Here is a 22224-nt window from a genome sequence, read left to right as displayed (position 1 = left end):
TCTACTATAAAAACCCAACTCCAACTGAGCTCGGGATTCTCCGATTATTCCAATACATTGGACTCACAGAGAAACCAAGTTTGCGGACTTGTATAAAATAAAGGCTCTTTGTTTTACATATGGGACTTGGTCTCCTTGTTGGTTTTGGGGGGATGTGGATTTGGGCATAACAGATAGTTGCAAATGTGGAGCGAAATAATACCTTTCCCCTTCTCTCCCATAACCCACTAAATAAACCATTTTCTCTGCATGACTTCTATCCATCTCTCACCCACAGCAGCTCCTCGTGGGACCAGCTGCCCCGCAAACCCACCGAGATCTCTCACCTGCCACCTCCCTCCCGCCTGGGACCCACAGAGGCCTCGGGTGGTGGGACCCAGCTGCCCCTCAGGGAACGGCACCGTTTTATCTAAACCATTACAGAGGAGGGTGTCAAGAACTCTTGGTCTGGAGTTACACATAACAGCCATTAGATACCATGTAGGAGCTGGGAATTGAACCTGGGTCCTCTCTGGAAGAGCAACCAGTGCTCTTAACCACTGAGCCTTGTTTCCCTCCCCCCACCCCAGAGGTTAATCCTTATGACAAGATGTAGTGGATGATTTTTGCTGCCTTCACTATACTTTCCTGGTTTCTTACAATGAGCATCACTATGGTTTGGATATGTTCTCCCATTCATGTTCCAACTTGACTCCCATGCTAGCACCTGTAAGGAGTGGGGCTCTCGGGAAGTGACGGTTAGAAGGGCAGAGGGCAGAAAGGAACTAGTTTAGACTGCTTCTGACCTGCTCGTCTGGTGCCAGGTGAGGACACTAGCAAGGTGCCATCTTGAGGAGACAGAAGTCCTTGCCAGGCATCCACTCTGCTGGTAGCTTGATCTTGTACATCAAACTTCTAATACTGAGAAGCACATTTCTATTATTCACAAATTACTGGGCATTAGGTACTTTGCTACAGAAATAAAAAAAATAGGATTAAAATAGATACACATCCGCTCCTTCTTCCTTTGAGACAGAGTGCCCTGTAACCTGGCCTGACCTTGAACCCTCTTTATAGCGGGTGACTGGACTGACTCTCTTCCTCCCAAGTGCTATGATTGCAGGCATGGACCATCATATTTTAAGCACTACTCAAGATCAAATACAGGAATTCTTACATTAGGCAAGCACTCTACCAACATCCCAGTCTTGCTATTTAGCCCCGGCTGGCCTTGAACTCATATTCCTTCTAATTCAGCTTTCTGAGATGCTGACATTTAAGGCTTACTGTTTCAAACCATTTTCTATGGCATTTTAATGTATGCATCATTGTATATTGCTGATATTTGCCCACTGCTGTCCTCCCTTACGCCTAACTCCCTCCTCTCAGTAGTTCCTCCACCCAGAACCACTTCCATTTTCAAGATATGTGTTTTTTTTCCTTTTCGAGACATGTTCTCTCTACATAGTCCTGGCTGTCCTGAAACTCGCTCTGTAGACCAGGCTGGCCTCGAACTCACAGAGTAACCAAGTCTCAAAAAAAAAAAAAAAAAAAAAGAAAAAAGTTTTTTAAACTTATTTTTGTGTATGGGCGTCTTCCTATATGTATGTCTGTGCACCACAGGCATGCCTGGTGCCCTGGAGCATGAGATCCCCTGCAACTGGAGTTACAGATGGTTATGAGCTGCCATGTGTTCCCTGGGAGCTGAACCCAGGTTCTCTACAAGAGCAACCAGTGCTCTTAACCACTGAGCCATTTCTCCAGCCCCAACACTGTCTATTTCCTAAGAATTGTAGTCTTATTTTTAAATTGTTTTTATTGAGCTGTATATTTTTCTCTACTCCCTTTCCTTCCTCCCCCTTCTACCCCCTCCCATGATCCCCATGCTCCCAATTTACTCAGGAGATCTTGTCTTTTTCTACTTCCCATGTAGATTAGATCGTGTGTGTGTGTGTGTATGTATTTGTGCAGGTGCTCTCGGAGGCCAGAAGACAGTTCTGGAACTCCTGGAGGCAGAGTTCAGGCAGATGTGAGCCACCTGACAAGGGTGGTGGGAACCCAGCTGTGCTCCTCTGGAAGGGCAGTATATGCTCTCAACCGATGGGCCATCTCTCCAGCCTTATAATCTTAATTTTTGAGTCTTGGTATGGCTTGCATTATTTATATATGATGTAGTGAGATTAGGAGTTAGGTTTACAATAATCATGAAACTGGTTATTTCTGACCCGATTTCTTTTGGTTCTTCTTATTTGCTCTAAATGGAGCCTGACCTATTTTGAGCTGGTTTTGGCTGGCCCAGCATACCCTCTTTCCCTCCCCTTTGTAAGCTAGGATGTTCTCGTGACCCAGCAAGTCTCTCTGAAGTCAAGTGAGAGGCAGTGTCAGGGGCCAGAGACCTACACAAAGCTGCTGTGGGCCAGGCGGACACAGCCTCCAATGTCCTTAGGAAGGCAGCTCCCAGCTACCCACCCTTGCTCGGCTACATGACGCTATTGTACGATCCAAGTTCGAGGTCAGTGTACATGGCTTAGCTCTCATGTTAGGGTTGCTATTCAAACCAATTTAAATTGGCAAGTCAGTCTTCATGAGCTGTGGCATTAACCACCCTCATCCAAGCCCAAAAGTAGATCCTGTGTAGGTGTAGCCTCTACTTAAAAAAAAAAAAAACAGAAAAAACAACCAAAAAAACAAAAAGCAGAGCTGTGCAGTCATTTTAGCTGAGGATTGAAGGCAGCCAACAGCTGTTTTCAAAATAAACTTTATTCATCTTTAAAAAGAACAAGTTACAGAGTTGCGCACGGTGTATGAATAACTGACCTGTGGAGCGAATGTCTAGGGAGCCCGGGAAATCGTGCCGCAATTCTCTCCCCAAAGGTGATGGTGTTAGGAGGGGCTTTGGAAGATGAAGTTGTGGGATTGCAGGATTGGCAACTGACTCCAGCTAACTTTCTTCCCTTCTTTCCACCCAGTAATGACAGCAAGTGCTCAGGCTGCAGATTGGAAGACCCCCACTAGAGCTCTGCCCATGGACTTCAGGCCTCCATTGGAAATAACATCCATTTACTTATATATTTGTGTGTGCGCATGTGTGCATGCCATGGCACATGTGTGCAGGTCGGATGACAAACTTTCGGGAGTTGTTTCCACCATATGGGACCCTGAGATGGAATTCAAGTTTGCAGGCTTGGTGGTAAATGCCTTCACCTGACAAGCCATGCCACAAGCCCAGATTTCTGTTGCTTAACAGGCTACTCATTTTATGGTGCTTTTTTTTTTTTTTTTTTTAAATAAATGCTGAGTGGACCAGAATACCAATTGTTGCAGCAGAACAGAATGTCCCCAGTTCTTTGTAGGTCTCGCTAGTTCAGAGACTTCCCCTTGTTTGCTGTGGACACTAAGGTGTATACTTGGCAGGAACCCGACATCAAACACCCTTCTATTTTTTTAAAAAATGACATTTTATGTGTGTGTATGTTCATACCCGAGCCATGGCACATAAGTGAAGGCCACAGAACAACCCGTGGAGCTGGTTCTTTCTCTCCACCGTGTGGGCCCTGAGGCTCTCACACAGGTCACCAGTTAAGCACCTTTACCCACTGAGCCATTTGACTGGCCACGCCCTCTACCTTTTAACGGATGGATCCCAGTGTGCGCGGGGCTGGCCGTGGGTGGCTGAAGCACTTACCCTCTCGGGAGTGGGAAGAGGCCACGCCCTCTCTCCCAATGCTCTCCACTCCTCAGAGATCGACAACAGACCTTGGAGGTTGATCAGACTGGAGTAGATGCAGTCAGAGAAGGAACCGTGAGATCTGTAACCTGACTGACTGAAGAGACACACACAGGGCAAGCGCTCCATTTTTTTCTTCCAAAGGAAATTACCTCCAGCTACAATCTGGGGAAGTGACAGTCAAGAGGTGGGAACTGCAGGGCTGGCTAGAAGAGACTGACAGGATGTGTTTGGTGGCTCTGGTGGCACTGGGTGTCGGGCAGGGGGACCCAATCACAGAGATACCTGAACTCACAGGGCTCTCCAACAGGGAGCTGGGGCTTTAAGCCTTTTGAGCATCTGTTTCATCCCAAGCTGGAGTTACTATTAGGTCTGTTTGATCATCACATGTGTGTGTATGTATATGTATATGTTTATATGTATATGTTTGTATGTGTATTTTATGCCAGTACCGGGTTTCCTTGGTCTTGGTTTGTCATCTGTGAGTGGATTTTCAGCCATTTCCCATGAAATGACTAAACGTGACTTGTGAGCGGCAGGTTACCTAGCTCGGGAAGCAGCTTCCCCACCGGACGTTTCCTGGCTGTCCACTCTGTGGCAGGCACCGAGCCAAGCCTCTCACATCCTCCTCTCCCCTTCTGGCGCTGTTGCGAACATCAATGTTTTGATGTTAGTGGAGTGTGAAAATGCTTCACACTCCGCAGAAACTGTACTGAGTTTTGGCTTTGGATCTGTTCCCTGGCCAGGAACGCGCAATTTGATATGGAATGGCGGCTTCCAGGCAGCCACCCCAGCATGAGGGGGACGCCAGGCTTTAGTCAACACTGTTGCTGGGCCGAGCTCTTTTCAAACTGTGACAAGCTTGTCAGGATACAACTTCTTGATGAAGCCCTGGAACACTTGTCTCCTTTCTTTCTTTTCTTGTTGGCTTTGGTTTGGTTTTTCTGTTACAGTCTTGGCTGTCCTGGAACTCACTCTGTAGACCAGGCTGACCTCGAACTCAGAGATCCACCTGCTTCTGCCTCCCTAACGTTGGACCAAAGGTGTGTCCTTTCTTTCATCAGCCAAGGGAGACTTGCTAGGCTGTCAAGGTTCGCACTGTCAGTGTGGGTTCCCGCGTGAGTTCTCAGGGACGTGGTGTCGTGGAAGGGCCACTGAGTTGCTCCAGGAAAGCCTTGAGCTGTCCACAACCATAAAAGCCTTCACCAACCGACACTTAGTAGTCTAGTTGACGATGAACAAGCTCAGCTGTGTTGAGTCTCGGGTGCGACCAGCTATGTGGCCTGAGAGGGTGGCCGGTCCCCAGGACAGGGTCTCACGATGTCGCTCTGGCTGTCCTGTAACTCACAGATAACCAGTTTCTCTGCTTAGTGAGTGCTGGGGTCAAATTGTGCACTACCACTCCCAGCTTCTAAGATGAATACCTTTAAGCCAGCTTGATAGTTATTTTCCTCTCTTCCCCACCCTTCAACAAACAAACAAACAAAACTTGGAGGATCCTTGAGCCGGGTAGGACCAAGAAGCTACTGTGTGACAGAGACAAACATTTGGGGGCACATGAGAAATGGTGCAGAAGCAGGAGGGGACAAGTGATGCTGCAGAGCCATGTGGGGAGTGGCCATCCCCCAGAACTCATGTGCCTGTCCGGTTCCGGCTTTCTGATCTCAGTGGGATGCAGATATGTGAAACTCACCCTGTGTGTTAGAGCAGGGCCTTGACCATGTGCAGTCTTTGGTATGTAGAGAGCACACAGCAAAGCCTTCTGCAGGTCAGGTTTGAACCCGTTATAAAATGAAGAGGGCATTAGAAACTAACTTTATGAATGTCCCTGTGGTGGCATAAGAATGATCCCCACAGGTGTATGTATTTGAATGCTTGGCTGCCAGGGAGTGGAACTAACTATGAAAATGATTGGGAGATATGGCCTTGCTGGAGGAGGTGTGCCACTCGGAGTGCGCTTTGAGATCTCAAAAGCCCATGCTAGGCCCAGTTCTCTCTCAGCTGGCAGACATACCGGGATGTAGCTCAATGTGTTGCTATGCTTCTGCAGTGATAACCAATTAAATCCCTCGAACTGTAAGCAAGCCCCCAACTTGGTCATGGTGTCTCTTCATAGCAGCAGGACAGTAACTAAGACACTCTTCAGAGAACAAAGGTAACCTTTGATCAGCTTCCACCTAACCACCTCCTTCAGACTGGAGCCTCTCCATCTTCTGTGCTGGCAGCAGTGCCAGGGGAAACACTGGGTACAGGCTCCATCTGTTTGCTGGAGCCAGTGAAACAGTGGCCGTGATGTCCTGGCTTCTTTTCTGGTGTACATGATACCCTAACCTTGATCAACACCTGTGCATTCGCTCAGGAGGATCCAGCCGAAACTGACTGAAAGGAGCCATTTGAACTATTATTTCATGTGACCCTAAGGCAGGGAATGCAGACCAGCGGTGGAGTGCACGCTTGGCGTGTGTGAAGCCCGCGGGTCAATTCCACGTACTCCCACTTCTGAAGGTTGAGGCAGGAGTTTGACATGGGCGCGGGAGTTCAGGGCTACTTGGGCACTACAGCAAGACGGTCTCAAAGAGCAAACAAAACTATCATGGTTTTCTTTGCTGTCCCTGCCCAGTCGACTCCCTGGCACCCATTGGCAACACAAGCATGTGCAACTTGAACTCACACGTAGGAGTGTTTCATTTCAACTTATTAAGCTTGCGAGCTAAAGGCTTGCTTGACTTTCCGATAGATCTATGTAGGTGGTTTGACAGAATGTGATCGCAGAGCTGGCTGTTTGACGCTGTTAAGGTTCCACCTGCCAATGCTGTCTGAGAGCGTTGAAGCTTTCCTTTCGAACAGGATAGAAAAGCCGGTGAGTAATGCCTCTCTCCTTCCTCCCCTCCCTCCCTCCATGGCTACACTGGAACAGAATACACCTCTTGTAGCCACTCTGAGGCCCTTTTCTCCGTGAACAGCCATTCCATTTTCTGTCTCATCTTTGCTGGCAAAACCAACTGCGTGCAGCAGAGATGTATTGGCCCCACCGTCTCAGGTTCCACAAGGCAGAAACAGGAGTGGGAACACTGAGGGCTGGCAATAGTTAAAGCTTTGACTTGAGTTCTTCCAGCTCCATGACCAACACACTGCTGCCCTTGACAGCCCTATCCCAACAGATCACATTATGTAGCCCTGGCTAGCCTGAAACATGCAATGTAGACCAGGCTGGCATTCAAATCAGAGATCCACTTGTTTCTGCATCCAGAGTATGGTGGCTAGAGGCATGCATCATCAGGCAAGACATTATTTTACTGTCTGTTGCTTAGATACAGCCTTTCCCTTATCCCACACTCTACTGTCTCGGTGTTCTCAGCCTCTCTCTAAGTCTACTCCAGTGTCCGTGTCCTGGGTCTCTACTCCAGTGTCCGTGTCCTGGGTCTCTACTGCAGTGTCCGTGTCCTGGGTCTCTACTGCAGTGTCCGTGTCCTGGGTCTCTACTGCAGTGTCCGTGTCCTGGGTCTCTACTGCAGTGTCCGTGTCCTGGGTCTCTACTGCAGTGTCCGTGTCCTGGGTCTCTACTCCAGTGTCCGTGTCTTCAGTTTCTCTCTATTCCAGTTGCTTCCTGTTTACTTGTGATTATTTTTCTCAAATAGCTGGCAAATCAAGGCAGAGCTGGGTTTCTCCTGGTTTGACCAAAGCGGCACATAAATGCTCCACTTCACTGAGGGCCTTTTGTGGCTGTTCTTTAAATGGAATTAAAACTATGCCCAGGCACAGTCTTCCCTTTGGAAAGGGTGGAATTTATATAGAGACTCCATCTGTTGGGTCCTGGTTTGTGTGAAGCTCAAAACACACGTGAAACTTCCTGAAAGTCCAGTGAATCACATCTATCCTCTTCTTCTATACCCAATCCTCTGGAGGGTCTTGCTTGATGACAGGATTTGAGGTATCATCTTGCTGTAAGTCCAGGTAGGGAGAAATGGAACCTCATGCATTTCTTGGACTAGCCTTGATCTAATTAACTTTTAGAGGCACAGTCTCCCTTTGAGTTTGGAGACACACGCGCGCGCACACACATACACAATAAATACAGTTTCAAGGCTCAGACTCTGATGTGGGATTCTCCTCTGTATGCTGTGAATACCATTGGTTAATAAAGAAACTGGGTTGGCCTGATAGGGTAGAGTAGAGCTAGGCAAGGAAAACTAAACTGAATGCTGGGAGAATGAAGGTGGAGTCAGATAGAAGCCATGTGACCCTGCCAGATACGGATGCCAGAACTTTACCTGGTAAGCCACAGCCTTGTGGTGATAGAGATTATTAGAAATGGTTTAAATTAAGATATAATAGTTAGCCAATAAGAAGCTAGTGCTAATGGGCCAAGCAGTGTTTTAAATAATACAGTTTCTGTGTGATTATTTTGGTCTGAGCTGCCAGGAGGCCTGGGAACAAACAAGCGGCCTCCTATAAGACTCAGTGAGAGAGGCACCCTGTTTTGCTCTCTGTTCCTGTCTCCCCCACAGGTAGTACTAGAAGTTAGGTATGTTTCTCTTGGCATTTTCTTGTGTGTTCACAAACATCTATGTTCACATCATAAAAATAGCTAGTTTTATTTTTATTACCATAACTAGCATCTCACAAACATACTGGTAAAACACACAACCGAAAGGGCCCCCCTTTAGCATCGCTGTGCAAAGAGCAGTACTGATTTTTGAAATTCAGGCCACAGTGCTCTCTTTGGAGGTCCATACCTGAGTGAGGGCTGACTGATGTCACAGCTGTGTCCTGGGGATGGCATCACTGGTGGTCTGGAACCTGTATGGTGGTCTGCTGCCAGTCCGTCTTGTGTGTCCTCCACTCACCTTTGCTCTTCCCAGCCGGTTAACAAGGCCTGCCCAACAGCACAGGAAGGAAGGGCTCTGCTGCTCCAGAGTACTCATGCATGGAGGTCAAGTCAGGCTTCTGAACATCCCACTGACTGGATGACTGGCAGAGCAGCTAACAGGCTGAGGCTGGTAGAGAACAGCTGAAACGGTAAGCAAAGATGAGACCGGAGAGGGCCCCCTGTCCAGTGTAATTTCCAACTTGGTCTTCTATTCGTGAGCTCGTGGTACTACCAACACCTGCAAAAGCAGACCGAGCTGAGGAGGGCAGCCTTGTGTTTCAGGGAAGTAGCATAGAGCAAAACCAGCACATTCTCTGGAAGGCACACACTGTAAAACCTACCCAGCACACGAAGTTCTGCAGTTACTATGCCATCACCACGGGCTTCTAGCTACCCAGAGGTGGGCAGAGTGCAAGTTTGCATGGATGTGATTAATGGATACAGGCATGAAGGTTTTTAAAAAGTAGAGACAGGGCAGAGCACATTGGCTCCTGCATCAGAACAAGGCAGGTAAGACAGCTGAGGGTGGATGGGCACTAAGATGACCTTCCTTAGCAGGCTTGTGTCTGACAGTGGAGAGGACAAAGACAACGCTTTTCTTAGGACAGTGGCACCAACCTCAGCATTCTGGTGATATGCCACTAAAAGAAATAAAGTATATTCCTTCTCTCTTTTCTTCCTTCACCTTTTTGTCTTTTGAACTCACAGAGATCCATCCACCTGCCTCTGCCTCCTGAGTGCTGGGATTAAAGGCGTGTGCCACCACCACCAGCTAAGTTCCTTCTTTTAATAAATTATGTCCTTGCTCTAATCATTCTTCCATTCCCGGCATTTGTACGGCTTGGCTGCAGCCACCCAGAGTGAAGGATAAAATGCACACATGTGCTAAGCGACTTTTCCGGGTGTTTACTTTGTTGGTTTGCAAGTGTGACTTTGATCTGCTTTAACACATGGCATTCTGTCCAGAAGGAACTCAATGTGCATGGACTGCTCCATCCACAATCAAAAATGACGAGAGCAGGGCACTTGCTGCTCTAGGAAACAGTGCCAGTCCTTTCTACCTCAGCTGCTCCACCCTCTGGCCCCAACTGTTGGCAATGGAATATGAAAGCCAACGGTCACCCTTGTCTGCAGAATGGGAAGTAAAATTCTCAGGCCAGAGCCAGGCTCCAAGGAGCTTATATCTGATTAGAGAAAATTATCTTGAAACAGAAAGGTATTTAATTTTCAATTATTAATAAGAGATTTAAATTTTTTTCTTTTTAAAATTATTTATTTTTATTTTATGTGCACTGGAATTCCTTGAGCTGGAGTTACAGACAGTTGTGAGCTGCCCTGTGGGTGCTGGAAATTGAACCTGGGTCCTCTGGAAGAGCAGCCAGTGCTGAGCCAGCTCTCCAGCCCTAAAAAATTTTTCATGGGCTGGAGAGATGGCTCAGAGGTTAAGAGCACAGGCTGTTCTTCCAGAGGTCCTGAGTTCAATTCCCAGCAACCATATGGTGGCTCACAACCATCTGTAATGAGATCTGGTACCCTCTATGCCAGAATACTGTATATATAATAAATAAATACATCTTTTAATTTTATTTTCATTTATGTGTCTGTGAGAATGTATGTGTTGATGCCTGAGGATCATGGATCCTTTGGAGCTGGGGTTAAAGGAAGCTGTGAGCCAGTCTAAGTGAGTTCTGGGAACCAAACTCCCGTCCCCTGCAAGATCAGTGTGTGCCCATAACCACTCTCAGCCCAGATTTTCTTATTTTAAAAGTAAACAAAAGGAACATTAACATCCAGTTTTAACTGTTTCTCTTACCAATATCATAAGGGTAAAATAAGACAGTGATAGAAGTTGCCATTAAGTACAAAGTGAACAGGTCCCTTTATTAATGTATGATGGAAGGTGAACATTACTTCTGAGGAGACAAATTCCCTCTTTAGTTTCAGAAAAAGGAACTTGGATTCTGTGGTCCTTGAACAGTTTCTGTAGTTGATTGTCCCCGCCCCCCGCCCCCCAACCAACCTTTTCTCCTTCTTTTTGGATCTTATGTTAGGTCAGTTCTGCAGAGATACAATTTTCATAAAAATAAAAACAAAAGCAGTTTTAATTCCCAAACCCCTATCCATACCATGAAAACATTTTTCTTCTGTGGGGGAAGGTCTTGCTGTGTATTCCAGCATCATCTTTCTGCCTCAGCCTCCTGGGTGTTGGACACATGCATGCGCTAGCATGCCCAGCTGAATACTATAGTTAACACAAGTTTAGTCTATAAATAACATCTTTCTCTTTAAAAAACACTTAATAAACGCTATGGACTCCCAGCTTTAACAGTTTATTGAGAGGAGCTGCAGGACTGTGGTCTCCATGTTGTCGCTGCAGGGTGCCAGCATGCGATGTGAGCCGCTGGCCTATGGCAACCTTAACTGTGCCAGCTCCTCAGTCACTCTTCTCTTCTGCTTGGTAATGCCTGTATTCTGGCTTCAGTTCCCATGTATTCTTGTGAATCCCTTTTACATTCTGAATGCCGATTTCTTTTAGTATTTCTTTCAGGTATCCCTAAAAAACAAAAAGTGCCACAGAGGAGATCATCAAGGCAGAAAATAAAACTTAAAATGAAATACACTAAATACAAGAAACAGAAATTATGCTTCTTAAACCCAAGTGGAGTTTCCTATGATGAGGTTCAACAGCTCTGTAAGGCACACCCCATGCACACAACCATGTGTATCAAAGGCCTGGGAGTCCTGAATAAAGAAAAGGAGTTAGAGGAAACACACATAAGTGGTGACTTCAGTGGCTTAAAGGACTCAGTCCAGATCACATTCAGCAGTTTAGAGCACACATACTGCAGGGGTGGGAAGTCATAGTCAGGAAGCAAGCAGATGACAAGCATCTAAAATTCCCACTTCTAAGATGGGTTTTCTTCTTTTAAAGACTGGATCTCATCATGCAGTCTTGACTGGTCCAGACCCCGTATGTAAGCCAGACAGGTCTCAACTCCCAGAGTTCCATAAGCTCCCTGAGTGCTGGGATTAAAATTGAGAGCCACACCATCCAACTAAGATGGCTCTAAACTCTGAGTTCCAGAAAACCCTTTCCTGTGGAATAAGGACAGGTATCATCTGTGTGCTGCCCGGGCCTGCTGAAGCAGGGAGAGGACGAAGAACTAATAAGGAGACATACTGAAGCTATGAGGGCCCAGGCTCCGTATGCTCGGCTTACTATTTATATCTCTGAGAACTGCTTACCAAATGATTACTCGAGTCATGGAAATTATGACTGTGCTAAGTGTACTACAAAACCCAGCCTGTTTGCCAAAGCCACTGAAGCACCCACTATAAACTGACCAATACAAATTACAGTAGTTCCTAAGAAGAGAAAGAAGTTAATTATTCACAAGTGATGTGTTCTGCTACAGAAAAACCAATCACCAATGGTTGAGGGGCTCCTGCCTAGATAAATGTTTGCACTGTGTACAATACTACCCAAACCACGCTATGTGCGGATCTTTAGCAAGCCCCAGTGTGTGAATGCCCAGCCAGCTTCAAACTCACAGAAACCACCAATTTCTGCTTTCAGAGTACTGGGATTAAAGGTATATGCCACTATGCCCCCTCCCCTTACAAACAGGGTCTGACTATATACCTGCAAATGTAGACCAGGCTGGCCTTAAACTAGCAGAGACCTGCCTGTCTCAGTTTCCAGAGTGTTACCATACCCAGACTTGTCCTTGCATTTTGGGGCAAGGTCTCATTAAGCTGTCTAGGCTGACCCTCAATTCTCCCATCTTCCTTCCTCTGAGAGTGCTGGTTTAGAGACATGTTCCACCATGACAGGCAAGAGAAGTCTGCCTTTGGCCCAGCCCGTAGTGGATTCATCCAACTACTCAGAAGCTCCACCCTATCTGCTTTGAGGCTGCTGCTGCTCTGGCACTCTAGGATCTGTCAGCCTTTGTTTTCTGAACCAGTGCGGGACACTGCAGGTTACCAAATAGTCAAATTCCTATCCAGGCTGATCTGGAATAATGCAGCACAATTCATTAAGTCAGGGGTAGGCTGCCACTTAGAAATTTAACAGCAAAGCCGGGCGGTGGTGGCGCACGCCTTTAATCCCAGCACTTGGGAGGCAGAGGCAGCCGGATCTCTGAGTTCGAGGCCAGCCTGGTCTACAAGAGCTAGTTCCAGGACAGGCTCTAGAAACTACAGGGAAACTCTGTCTTGAAAAACAAACAAACAAACAAAAAAAAAGAAATTTAACAGCAGAAAACTAGAGCTCATGAAGGTCCTCAGAAGGCTTAGCATCTGTCTCCTGGACAGCCTTCCCATCCCAGCAAACAGGCCCCAGCAGGTAGCAGCAATGAATCAAATGAGTCCTGGGTTCCCCAGGCGGCTTGCCTGCCTCCCACTCCTTCTATAGTTGGCTTTGCTAAAGGAATTGAGTGTGCATGAGTAAGCATAAAGGCTTGGGCATGCAGGTGATGTGCACGTCTGCCATCTGCTGTTTCAAATTACACTTGAAAAATGGGACACTGTTCATAAACTACTTTCTAATTAAACTAGATTCATAAATGGAGAATGAAGGGTTAGGCACAAACGATCCGAGTTTAGGTGCCAAGAATGACATCTTTGTAGGATTCCAGAGAATGGTTTACTGTGAGGCTGCTAAGATGCTGCTGTTGCACAAACAATGGCACAGTTGGAGATGCAGCACAGTGGGGCCACACGCAAACAGCAAGCACCAGGAGTGTTTCAGCAGTGCCGAGGAAAGTACTTGACTTCAGGTTGTGCACCTACCTATAACCTAGGCCAAGAAAACAGAAAACCATGAAAGGGTCCAGCATGGAACGATAAGAATGTCTTCACAGGGATGGAGAGCTGGCTCAGCCGTGAGAGGCTCACAACTAAAATGACAAAGTCTTCACTCTACAAACTGGTTGTTCCCACACTGTCCCCCTTCATTTGGCAATGCAGTCGTACATGAACTTATTGCGACAATAAGGGGACGAGACAGCACTGCCTACCGACCTGGTCAGGAACAGAACAGAATCAGAACCACGACACTGAACCAGACTACAACTCTGCAGGGGTGGTGCTTTCAGATCTCCGTCTTTAGGATGTTTCAAATCACAAGACACTTTACTCCAGCCAAACGAAAGGGCTTGGCAAGGGAGTAGGCAAGCGTTTGGTGAGGAAGTAGTAGCGACAGGGAAAAGCATGCTCAGGAGAATCCCAAAGGGAGCTGTGGCTAGAGATTCTAGCCGGTTGTTATTGCTGTGATGGAACATGACCGAAGCACCTCGGGGAAGAAAGGGTTTATGGGACTTACCCTTCGGCATCTTAGTCAACCACCGAAGGAAGTAAGGACAGAAATTCAGAAGGGGCAGGAACCTGCAGGCAGGAGCCAATGCAGAGGCCATTGAGGGGTGCTGCTTACTGGCTTGCTCCTTCTAGCTTGCTCAGCCTGCTCTCTTACAAAACCCAGGACCAACCAGTCTAGGGATGGCACCACCCACAATGGGCTGGGCCTTCCTACATTTGCTGTGGATCAATCTTTGTACACTGCAAATATATATCGCTCTCATTGTTAATAAAAGCTGATTGGCCAATGTCTAGGCAGGATTTTTGGGGCAGAGAGAATGCTGGGATGAAGAAGGGCAGAGTCAGAGGAGTTGGGAGTCCAACAGAAGAGGTAGGACATATAGAAAATGAGATAACTAACCATGAGCCAAACAAACATGTAGAACGTAAAGAAAAAAAAATATGGGTTAATTTAAGTTGTAAGAGCCAGTTAGAACAAGTTTAAACTATAGGCTGAGCATTTAGAATTAAGTTTCTCTGTGTTTAATGGGGAGCCAGAGGCCATGACAAAAAACTCCACCTAAACACATCAAGCACTAATTAAGAAAATGCCCTACAACCGGATCTTACCGAGACTTTCTCAGTTGAGGGTCCCTCCTTTCAGAAGACTCCGGCTTCTGCCAAGTTGACATAAAACTAGGCAGCACCACAGGCAATGGTGAGGTGTTTCAAAAGATGTCTCCTGGCCTGCAAGTCTCTTCTCAAATTCCTTCAGGGGCACTCACTCTGGCTAGCCTTCCCGTCCACTTGCCATTCTCTGGTTACATGCTTCTGAGAGTGCTTACCCGTCCCTCATCTCAGCCTTTCCTTCTTACACTCAGGCTTCAATGTCACTTCCACAGAACGGTTTTTCCTCAGCAGTCACCTCAACCACAGAATTGCATTCCACACCGTCCATCCTTCCATGACAGGCTGTCCCTTTAAAGTTCTCTAATAACCCAGTTTTGAGTCTCTGTGCTTAGACTGACTCCAGGGCTGTATTCTCTACACGCTTCCCTTGTCTTTAACCATGTGCCAGGCCTCCATGTACATCACAGACGCCGGTGCGGTGCACTACTCGAGTCAGTAGGCGGTGACCAGCTGGAGAGCAAACCTGAGTGAGCTGCACTCCCTGAAGCTGAGTGTGATATTAGTTAAGAAAAGCCGTGCTATAGTTGTGTGCAGGAAAGCACACCAGACTACATATTATTGCTGGTGAGAAAGTGAACCGAGAGAGGTAATGTTAAAGTTTTACACGATTGGAGATTGTCAAAATCATGCCCTTTGTTATCCATTCCGGCATTTACTCTGCCACTCAAGTGGGACAGAACCTTAGTCTTCCTTGCAGACTGGGTCAGGTGGAGACATGGCAATACAGGCAAGCACAGAGAGAGAGCGCTGGGAAGGGCCGCTGCTGCCCTGTCTGTTGTATGCTGTTAAGGTCTTTGAGGATGGGGGACTGGATCATTTTAACTGACAGTAATTCTGTTGCAGAAAGAAGTACACACTTAAAAACCTGAGTGACTTTCCAATTTCCTTCCTCACCTCAATGCCTCCATTTCCAAAGGATTGCCAGAAAACAGGTAGAGCTTCGTGTGTGTCACATGGGAGCAGGCTGTTTCTCATTAGCGTGCAGGCCATGATGCAGCATGTCATTCAGACATGGTTTGGCCTCAGTGCTTAACAAAGGCATGTGTGGGAGGGAAGCGAACAGCGAATGAAGCAGAGCAAAGGAGGACCAAGTGCCATAGCTTCTGTGAAGGAGGCAGCAAAGTACACCTGACCACAGGAGCTAGAGGGTCAGGACAACGGGCTTTCTATTTGTGGTGACTAACAAGTCAGAATTGGCCAGCGGACTTCCAGACTTCCCTCAAACAATAGGATGAGGTGCAAGAAACTCATGGCTTCCTCTCTGTTTCCTGCCACCCCACTCTACCCAGGTCTTTCCTTCTCCAGCGCTGCCAACCCCAGAGGCCTGATCTGCATTTCATTTCATCAGACATTTCAGTGATAAGCATTATTTACATAAAAATAAATCAGCTGATGTGGTTAAGAACAGCTCTGACAGGGAGCAGATTACAGCTACTAATGCTTTCCGTATGTAAATCATAGACCCTGAGTGACTTCTAGTCACAAAGCTGGCCCCTCAAGTTTAGATCAAGCACCCAGTATGCAGATCTGTGTGCCGCAGGTGCACATGTGAATTGTGTGTCTTATAAGAGGGTGCCACAGGAGGAAGGGTGTCATAAACAGAATTTTCGGTGTGAGTAAGTGATGCTTTCAGAGATGTCAACAGAACAATGGACTTACTGATGAGGCTGTTAGTGACTACGAGGCACAGAACTGCTCATTAAGAAGCAAACTACACATTAGGAGTGAACAGTGAAGAAGGCAGCAGATGCTCCCGCTACTCCAGACAGAGTAAACTGTGAGCAGGAGGGAGAGGTGCTAGCTGGGGGCTCCTCTGGAGCACGGGCCTGCGTTTTTCTCCTTTCTCCTCACCAGCCACCCTGCCACATCTGTGTCTTCTCGGGTTCCCACTGGTTGTATTTCCCTCTTTTTCTCTGAGCAGCTTACAGATGGGTAATAAATGGCCAAAGGATAAAACCTGCTTTATTTTACTTTATATTTTATTCAAACCTTGAAAAACCCGCTAACAATTGCATTAATATTTGTGTACTAAAAAAGCCTTATTTGTCTGGCAGTGGCGAATGCCTATAGGTCTGAAGGGTTCAGACAGCTTACTTTCTTTCTAATTTTTTAAAACAACGAACGTTCTCGGTATGTACTCTGGCTGTTTCATGCTGGCCTCAAACTCACTGCCTTCCCTGCCTCCTGAATGCCTGTCTCCCAAGTGCTAGGATTAAAGGTGTGCGCCACCACTGAAACAATAAGTGAGCGTGAATTCTTACTCAGGATAATCTGTCAAGACAGAAGCCAGACCTGTAGATGTCTAGGATTTAGGGGTGGGTGACTGCTAACGGATATGGGATTTCTTTGGGGTACACATTCTAAAGCTGATTGTAGTGATTACTTTGTGACTTTCAATATACTAAAATGCACGGATCTGTGCAGTTCAATATAGTTTATTCTGGCCGGGTGGTGGTGGCGCACGCCTTTAATCCCAGCACTCGGGAGGCAGAGGCAGGCGGATCTCTGTGAGTTCGAGGCCAGCCTGGTCTACAAGAGCTAGTTCCAGGACAGGCTCTAAAAAAAAAGCTGTAGAGAAACCCTGTCTCGAAAAACCAAAAAAAAAAAAAAAAAAAAAAAAAAAAAGAAAGAAAAAAAATATATAGTTTATTCTGCAAACAAAGGTTTTTCAATAGGGAAGACTGATTTAAAAATGAAACTGCATGTGAAGGCAAATAGCTATCCTCTCCGCACTTAGTAGGCTTGAGTCGGCAGGAGGAAGCACTTTATGAGACCAGTTAGACTGCCCCCCCCCCCCCCCCCCCCGAGTTCAAGGCTGGCCTAGGCTACACGTTGAAAACAATTTTTTTCCAGCCATACAGTTAAGTAACATATCTATTTGTGTCCGACTCGACATATTATTCACAATGAGATTACTGAGAGGTCCACTCTGGAAATAAGGGTGGACTGTCTGACGCGAGAATAGAACTTGTCCAGGCGGCTACCGTGAGAACGGGAGGCCCCGGGCAAAAAAGTTCAGCTGTTCTTTTTGTTGCTAATGCTTGATGAGAGAAGTTCAACATAGACAAGATCTTTTCTTGAAGAAAACTGTTTCCATATGGATGGTAAGCCTGAAAACATACCCTTAGCTTCCTGAGAAACAAACAACAAACAAACGAACAAACACACACAGCAGAGGGCAGTTAACAGCCTCTCATTTTCACTCTACCTCTCTGTAAAACTGAATGGAGAGCTGGAGAGACAGCTCGGCAGGAAGAACACTGCCTGCTTTTCCAGAGGCTACACAATTCAGTTCCTAGCACCTACACCAGGCAGCTTACAAGCCATCTGTCACTCTAGGTTAAAAGGAACTGGATACCTCTTCTGGTCTCTAAGGGTATGGCCACACACAAGGAATTACTCACCCAACTCATGGCATTTCTTTTATATTAAAGACAGGAGGAACATTCCATTTTCATTTTGTATATAAATAAACTAACACACAACTTTGATCCCTGGACCCTTGTTGCAGCACCTTCTGTATAAGTTTAAGTATTTGACATGTTACTAAGTTCATCTTAAAAATGACCTCATAAATGAGGTATGGAAAACCAAAATAAAACAAAACACCACAGAAACCAGAAATGATGAGAAGCTGGGCCCGCAGGTACAAGCCTGTAAACTCTGACCTCAGGAAGAACAGACAAGAGGGCATCAAGGTCAAGGGGTGGCAGAACTACAGCCTTCAGGTCAAAGCCAGTCTGGGGAAACTGCAGGTGACCCCACCTCCAAACAAAAAAATCGAAACAGGGCTCACGGACAAAGCTTGAAGGGCCCAACCCCCAGAATCAGGAGTTCGAGATCAGTTCTGCCCCATTCAGTTCTTGACCAACCTGGACTGTGGGATCCTGCCTAAAACAGCATTCAGATGTTGGCATCTTTTTTTTTTTTTTAAATATTTATTTATTTATTATGTATACAATATTCTGTCTGTGTGTATGCCTTCAGGCCAGAAGGGGGCACCAAACCCCATTACAGATGGTTGTGAGCCACTATGTGGTTGCTGGGAATTGAACTCAGGACCTTTGGAAGAGCAGGCAGTGCTCTTAACCTCTGAGCCATCTCTCCAGCCCCCAGATGTTGGCATCTTAAGTCGCCTATCCACCATGGCACTCTAGCTGCTTCCACTCTTAACAGTGTGCTTCTCTTCCTTAATAAAATGTCTATCTTTCTAGCCAATAACATCGATGATGATAAAATAAAAAATAAGACCCAAACCTCTAATCAACAGAAACATTAAAATTTTGTAAATGTATTTCAATTTTACCTACTTATACTTGGCAGTTATTTATCTTAGTGCAACATTTCATATTTTAAACCTTGATTAAGACTCCACTTTATGCATCAGAAGTAATTATTCTCAAAAAAGGACCATCATTAATTAATACACTCTCTTGGAAAATTTAATATCATTGATACCAAATTCAAGAACTGAAGGAATGTGAACTGAAAACTATTGAAAACAGACAGAGGAATCGAGGGGAGAAAGGGAAGCTTCAGAATACAGCAGCATAACAAGCAGCAAGGATCTGACTGTACAAACTAGGATGCGCTTCAGATACTACAGATACCCACTTTCACCCTGGGATTAGGAACTGATAATCAAACATCAAGCTTGTGTTCTACTTTCTGCACTCCTGACCACGATCAATGATACCACAGGAAAGGTGAAAGAACCTCCTGTGAGGAAAACACATTCCTGCATCATTAAAAAGGCTGGTCCACAGATTTGTGTGCCAGATTAAATCTCAGAGGACACAATAATGACATCCTCAGCTCAAGTCAGGACAACTGTGTCCAAGCCCCAGCCACACCCTGGACCTATCAGAAAATCAGTCTTGGGTCTGGAGAGATGGCTCAGCGGTTAAAATCTGGGTTCAGTAAGACCAATGCATGTAAAATAAGAATCTTTAAAAAACGAAAAGAGAAGTAGCCTCTATGCTACCTTTTAAGGACCCAAGTAGGAGACCCACAGGCCAGGATTTGTAGCCCACAGCATGAAGAAGAATTTCTCTCTGGTGTTGGCGTTACTTATAAAAGGCTTGGGAAGGTATGGAAATCAAGTTCCATTCTGGAATTGCAGGGATGGCTGAGTCGGTAGAGCATTTGCTAAACTAGCATGATGTCCTAGGTGTGACTCCCTAGAAGCCCTGTGAAAAAGCTGGAATGGAAGGGGTGTGCTTGTAATCACAGCACCGAGGAGGCGGAGACAGGCAGATCCCTGGGACTCACTGGCTAACCACCGAAGACTAATTTGAAACTCCAGGCCACTGAGAGACTAGGTCTCAAAGAACAACAATGGGAGGCACCTGAGGACTGACACCCAGTGATGACCCTAGTTCCACACGCATGCGCTTGAACTGCATATGCAGCCCTCCCCCACTCCACTGCCTCTTAAGTTGTGCTCTGAATACATTATATCTGAAATTAATACGGATCATATAGTATAGGGAGGGGCTTTGGCTGGCTAGAGCATTTCCTGACCTGATCCTCTGAGTCCAGAAACAGACATCCAACTCCTATGGAATACACTAAAACCCAGGAATAACCAGGGTAAATCTTCTGAGTGCCTGCTAGCTGGGAGGAGGCCATTTTTGCTAACCTAACAGGAAATCATCTGCTTAAAATAAGGACAACAACCAAGGAAGATGGAAAGAGGGGACGGACTAGTTCTAACTAGATAATACTAGTAGTTAGCTCAAGCTATCTCTTATAGCAATGGGAGGCAATACATCTTCATTTTGTTGACACTAGTTTTAGTTGGGTTCTGTCACTTGTAATTGAAAAGCACCACCAATTCACGGACCCTCTAGGACATACTTGAAAATTTCCAGGTTTGGTGGGAAAGATACACTCTATTTCAAATTTCCTAGTTATTTTATCCTTGGAGAAATACCATAAAGTCTTCAACTCCAAATTTCACTTAAACTACTTTTATTCAAATCCTTTTAAAAAGACTATTTAATTTTATGTGTATGAGCATTTGGCCTGTTATGTATGCCTGTCAGATCCCCTAGAACTGGAGTTACAGACACTGTGAGCCACCATATGGGTCTTGGGAATCAAACCTAGGTCTCTCCTGGAAGAATGTAAGTATTCTTAACCACGGGGCCATCTTCGAGCCCCAAATTTACTTCTTTTCATTTTATGTGTGTATTTGCCTGTACGTGTATCACATGCATGCCGGGTGCTCTTGGAAGCCACGTGGGTGCTAGGAACTGAACCTGGATCCTTTGGAAGAGCACCTAGTGAGCTTAACTGCAGAGCCATCTCTTCAGATCTTTATTATTTATTTAGATCTTTACTTGGGCTTAACTGGAAATAATCTGTGAGTCCTGCCAAAGCCCACCCGAATGCTAATATAGCACCATAACTGCTTTGTTTATGGAACACCCACCTTGCAAAGAAGCACTCTTTGTTGGCCAGGGCTGTGCAAGTATGGGCACTAAACCGCACCCTCTTTTTCTTGTGACTCGAACCCACTCTATTAGCAGCATGCCAATTAGTCAACTATCCATTCTCAATTAAAATGGGGAGCTTGTGAGGTGGCTCAGTGGTACAGGTACCTGTAAGCCAAGCCTGATGACTTGCATGTTATCCATGGAACCTACATGGAGGACAGAACTATTCTCCCGAGCTGTCCTCTGACTTCTACACGTACACCCACACCTACAAAATAATAGGTAAAGGGGAGATGCTGGAAACAGTGTGTCAGGTCCCAGAGAGCTCTAGGCAGTTTCCTATTTCAAAGGGTACAATTAAATTTTTTAATGGCTTGTACTTTTAAAGGAAATGGTACATGTGCTTCTGTTTTAGAGATAAAACACAGAGGAAGACTAGACAAAACACCACGAATGTTAAAAAGATCACCAAGAGCTGGGGAGAAGTAAACAGGTTTCCTCTAACGTTTCATATTTTATTTTTATTATTTTTAAGTTATTTTTATTTTACTTTGTGTGTGAGCGTTTTGCTTGTCTGTGCACTATATGCATACCTGGTTCCCACGGAAGCCAGACGAGGGTACCAGATCCCCTATATTCTGGATGGTTATATATTATCACGTGGGTGCTGGGAATCAAATCCTGGTCCTCTGGAAGAGCTGCCTGTACTCTAACCACTGGGCATCTCTCCAGGCCCCAATGTTTCATATTTTAGAGAGAGAAGAAAAAGCTAAAAGCTGAATCACAAACGCTCTGTTAAATAGATATCATATTGCTGACTTAGTGTCAGGTACCAAAGCTTGGCCCTTTCAAACTGGCTTGTCTTTGAGAAGGTGCTATTGTTTGGGCTGCCTATATAAGCTATATACTAGTGAATGACATAAAGATTACCTTACTCTAGGGTAGTTTCTGCGATAATAAGTTTGCTTGTAGAAATGAAGGTTTTTTTTTTTTTCCTGAAATGAAGGTTTTTAGGAAGAAAAAATAATAGAGAAAAAAAAAAAACACCTAGAGGTAAGTATGGTGGCATGTGCTTTTAATTCCAGAACTATGGTAGCTGAGGCAGGAGGATTTTGAGTCTGAGGTCAGTCTAGGCAATATAAGTGAGGCAACAAGAAAAAGTGGGGGTGGGAGTGGGGGATGAGGCATGAGAATAGATAAGGGAGAAGAGAGAGGGGAAGGCA

General features: G+C 45.8%; 1 protein-coding gene across 1 annotated transcript in view; it reads right to left on the bottom strand.

Annotated features, from left to right (window-relative positions):
* Positions 1-10890: 10890 nt before the first annotated feature.
* Gtf2f2 (general transcription factor IIF subunit 2) overlaps positions 10891-22224 on the bottom strand; it is a 117782-nt gene continuing 106448 nt past the window's right edge. Inside the window, 1 exon segment of the mRNA XM_038310272.2 lies at positions 10891-11130. Coding sequence (XP_038166200.1) covers positions 11011-11130 — 120 coding nt within the window. The 3' untranslated portion in view covers positions 10891-11010.

Source organism: Arvicola amphibius, chromosome 13, assembly GCF_903992535.2.
Source record: "Arvicola amphibius chromosome 13, mArvAmp1.2, whole genome shotgun sequence".
Taxonomy (NCBI): domain Eukaryota; kingdom Metazoa; phylum Chordata; class Mammalia; order Rodentia; family Cricetidae; genus Arvicola; species Arvicola amphibius.
Note: the sequence above shows the minus strand (reverse complement) of the source record. Positions and strands in the feature narration are given on the sequence as shown.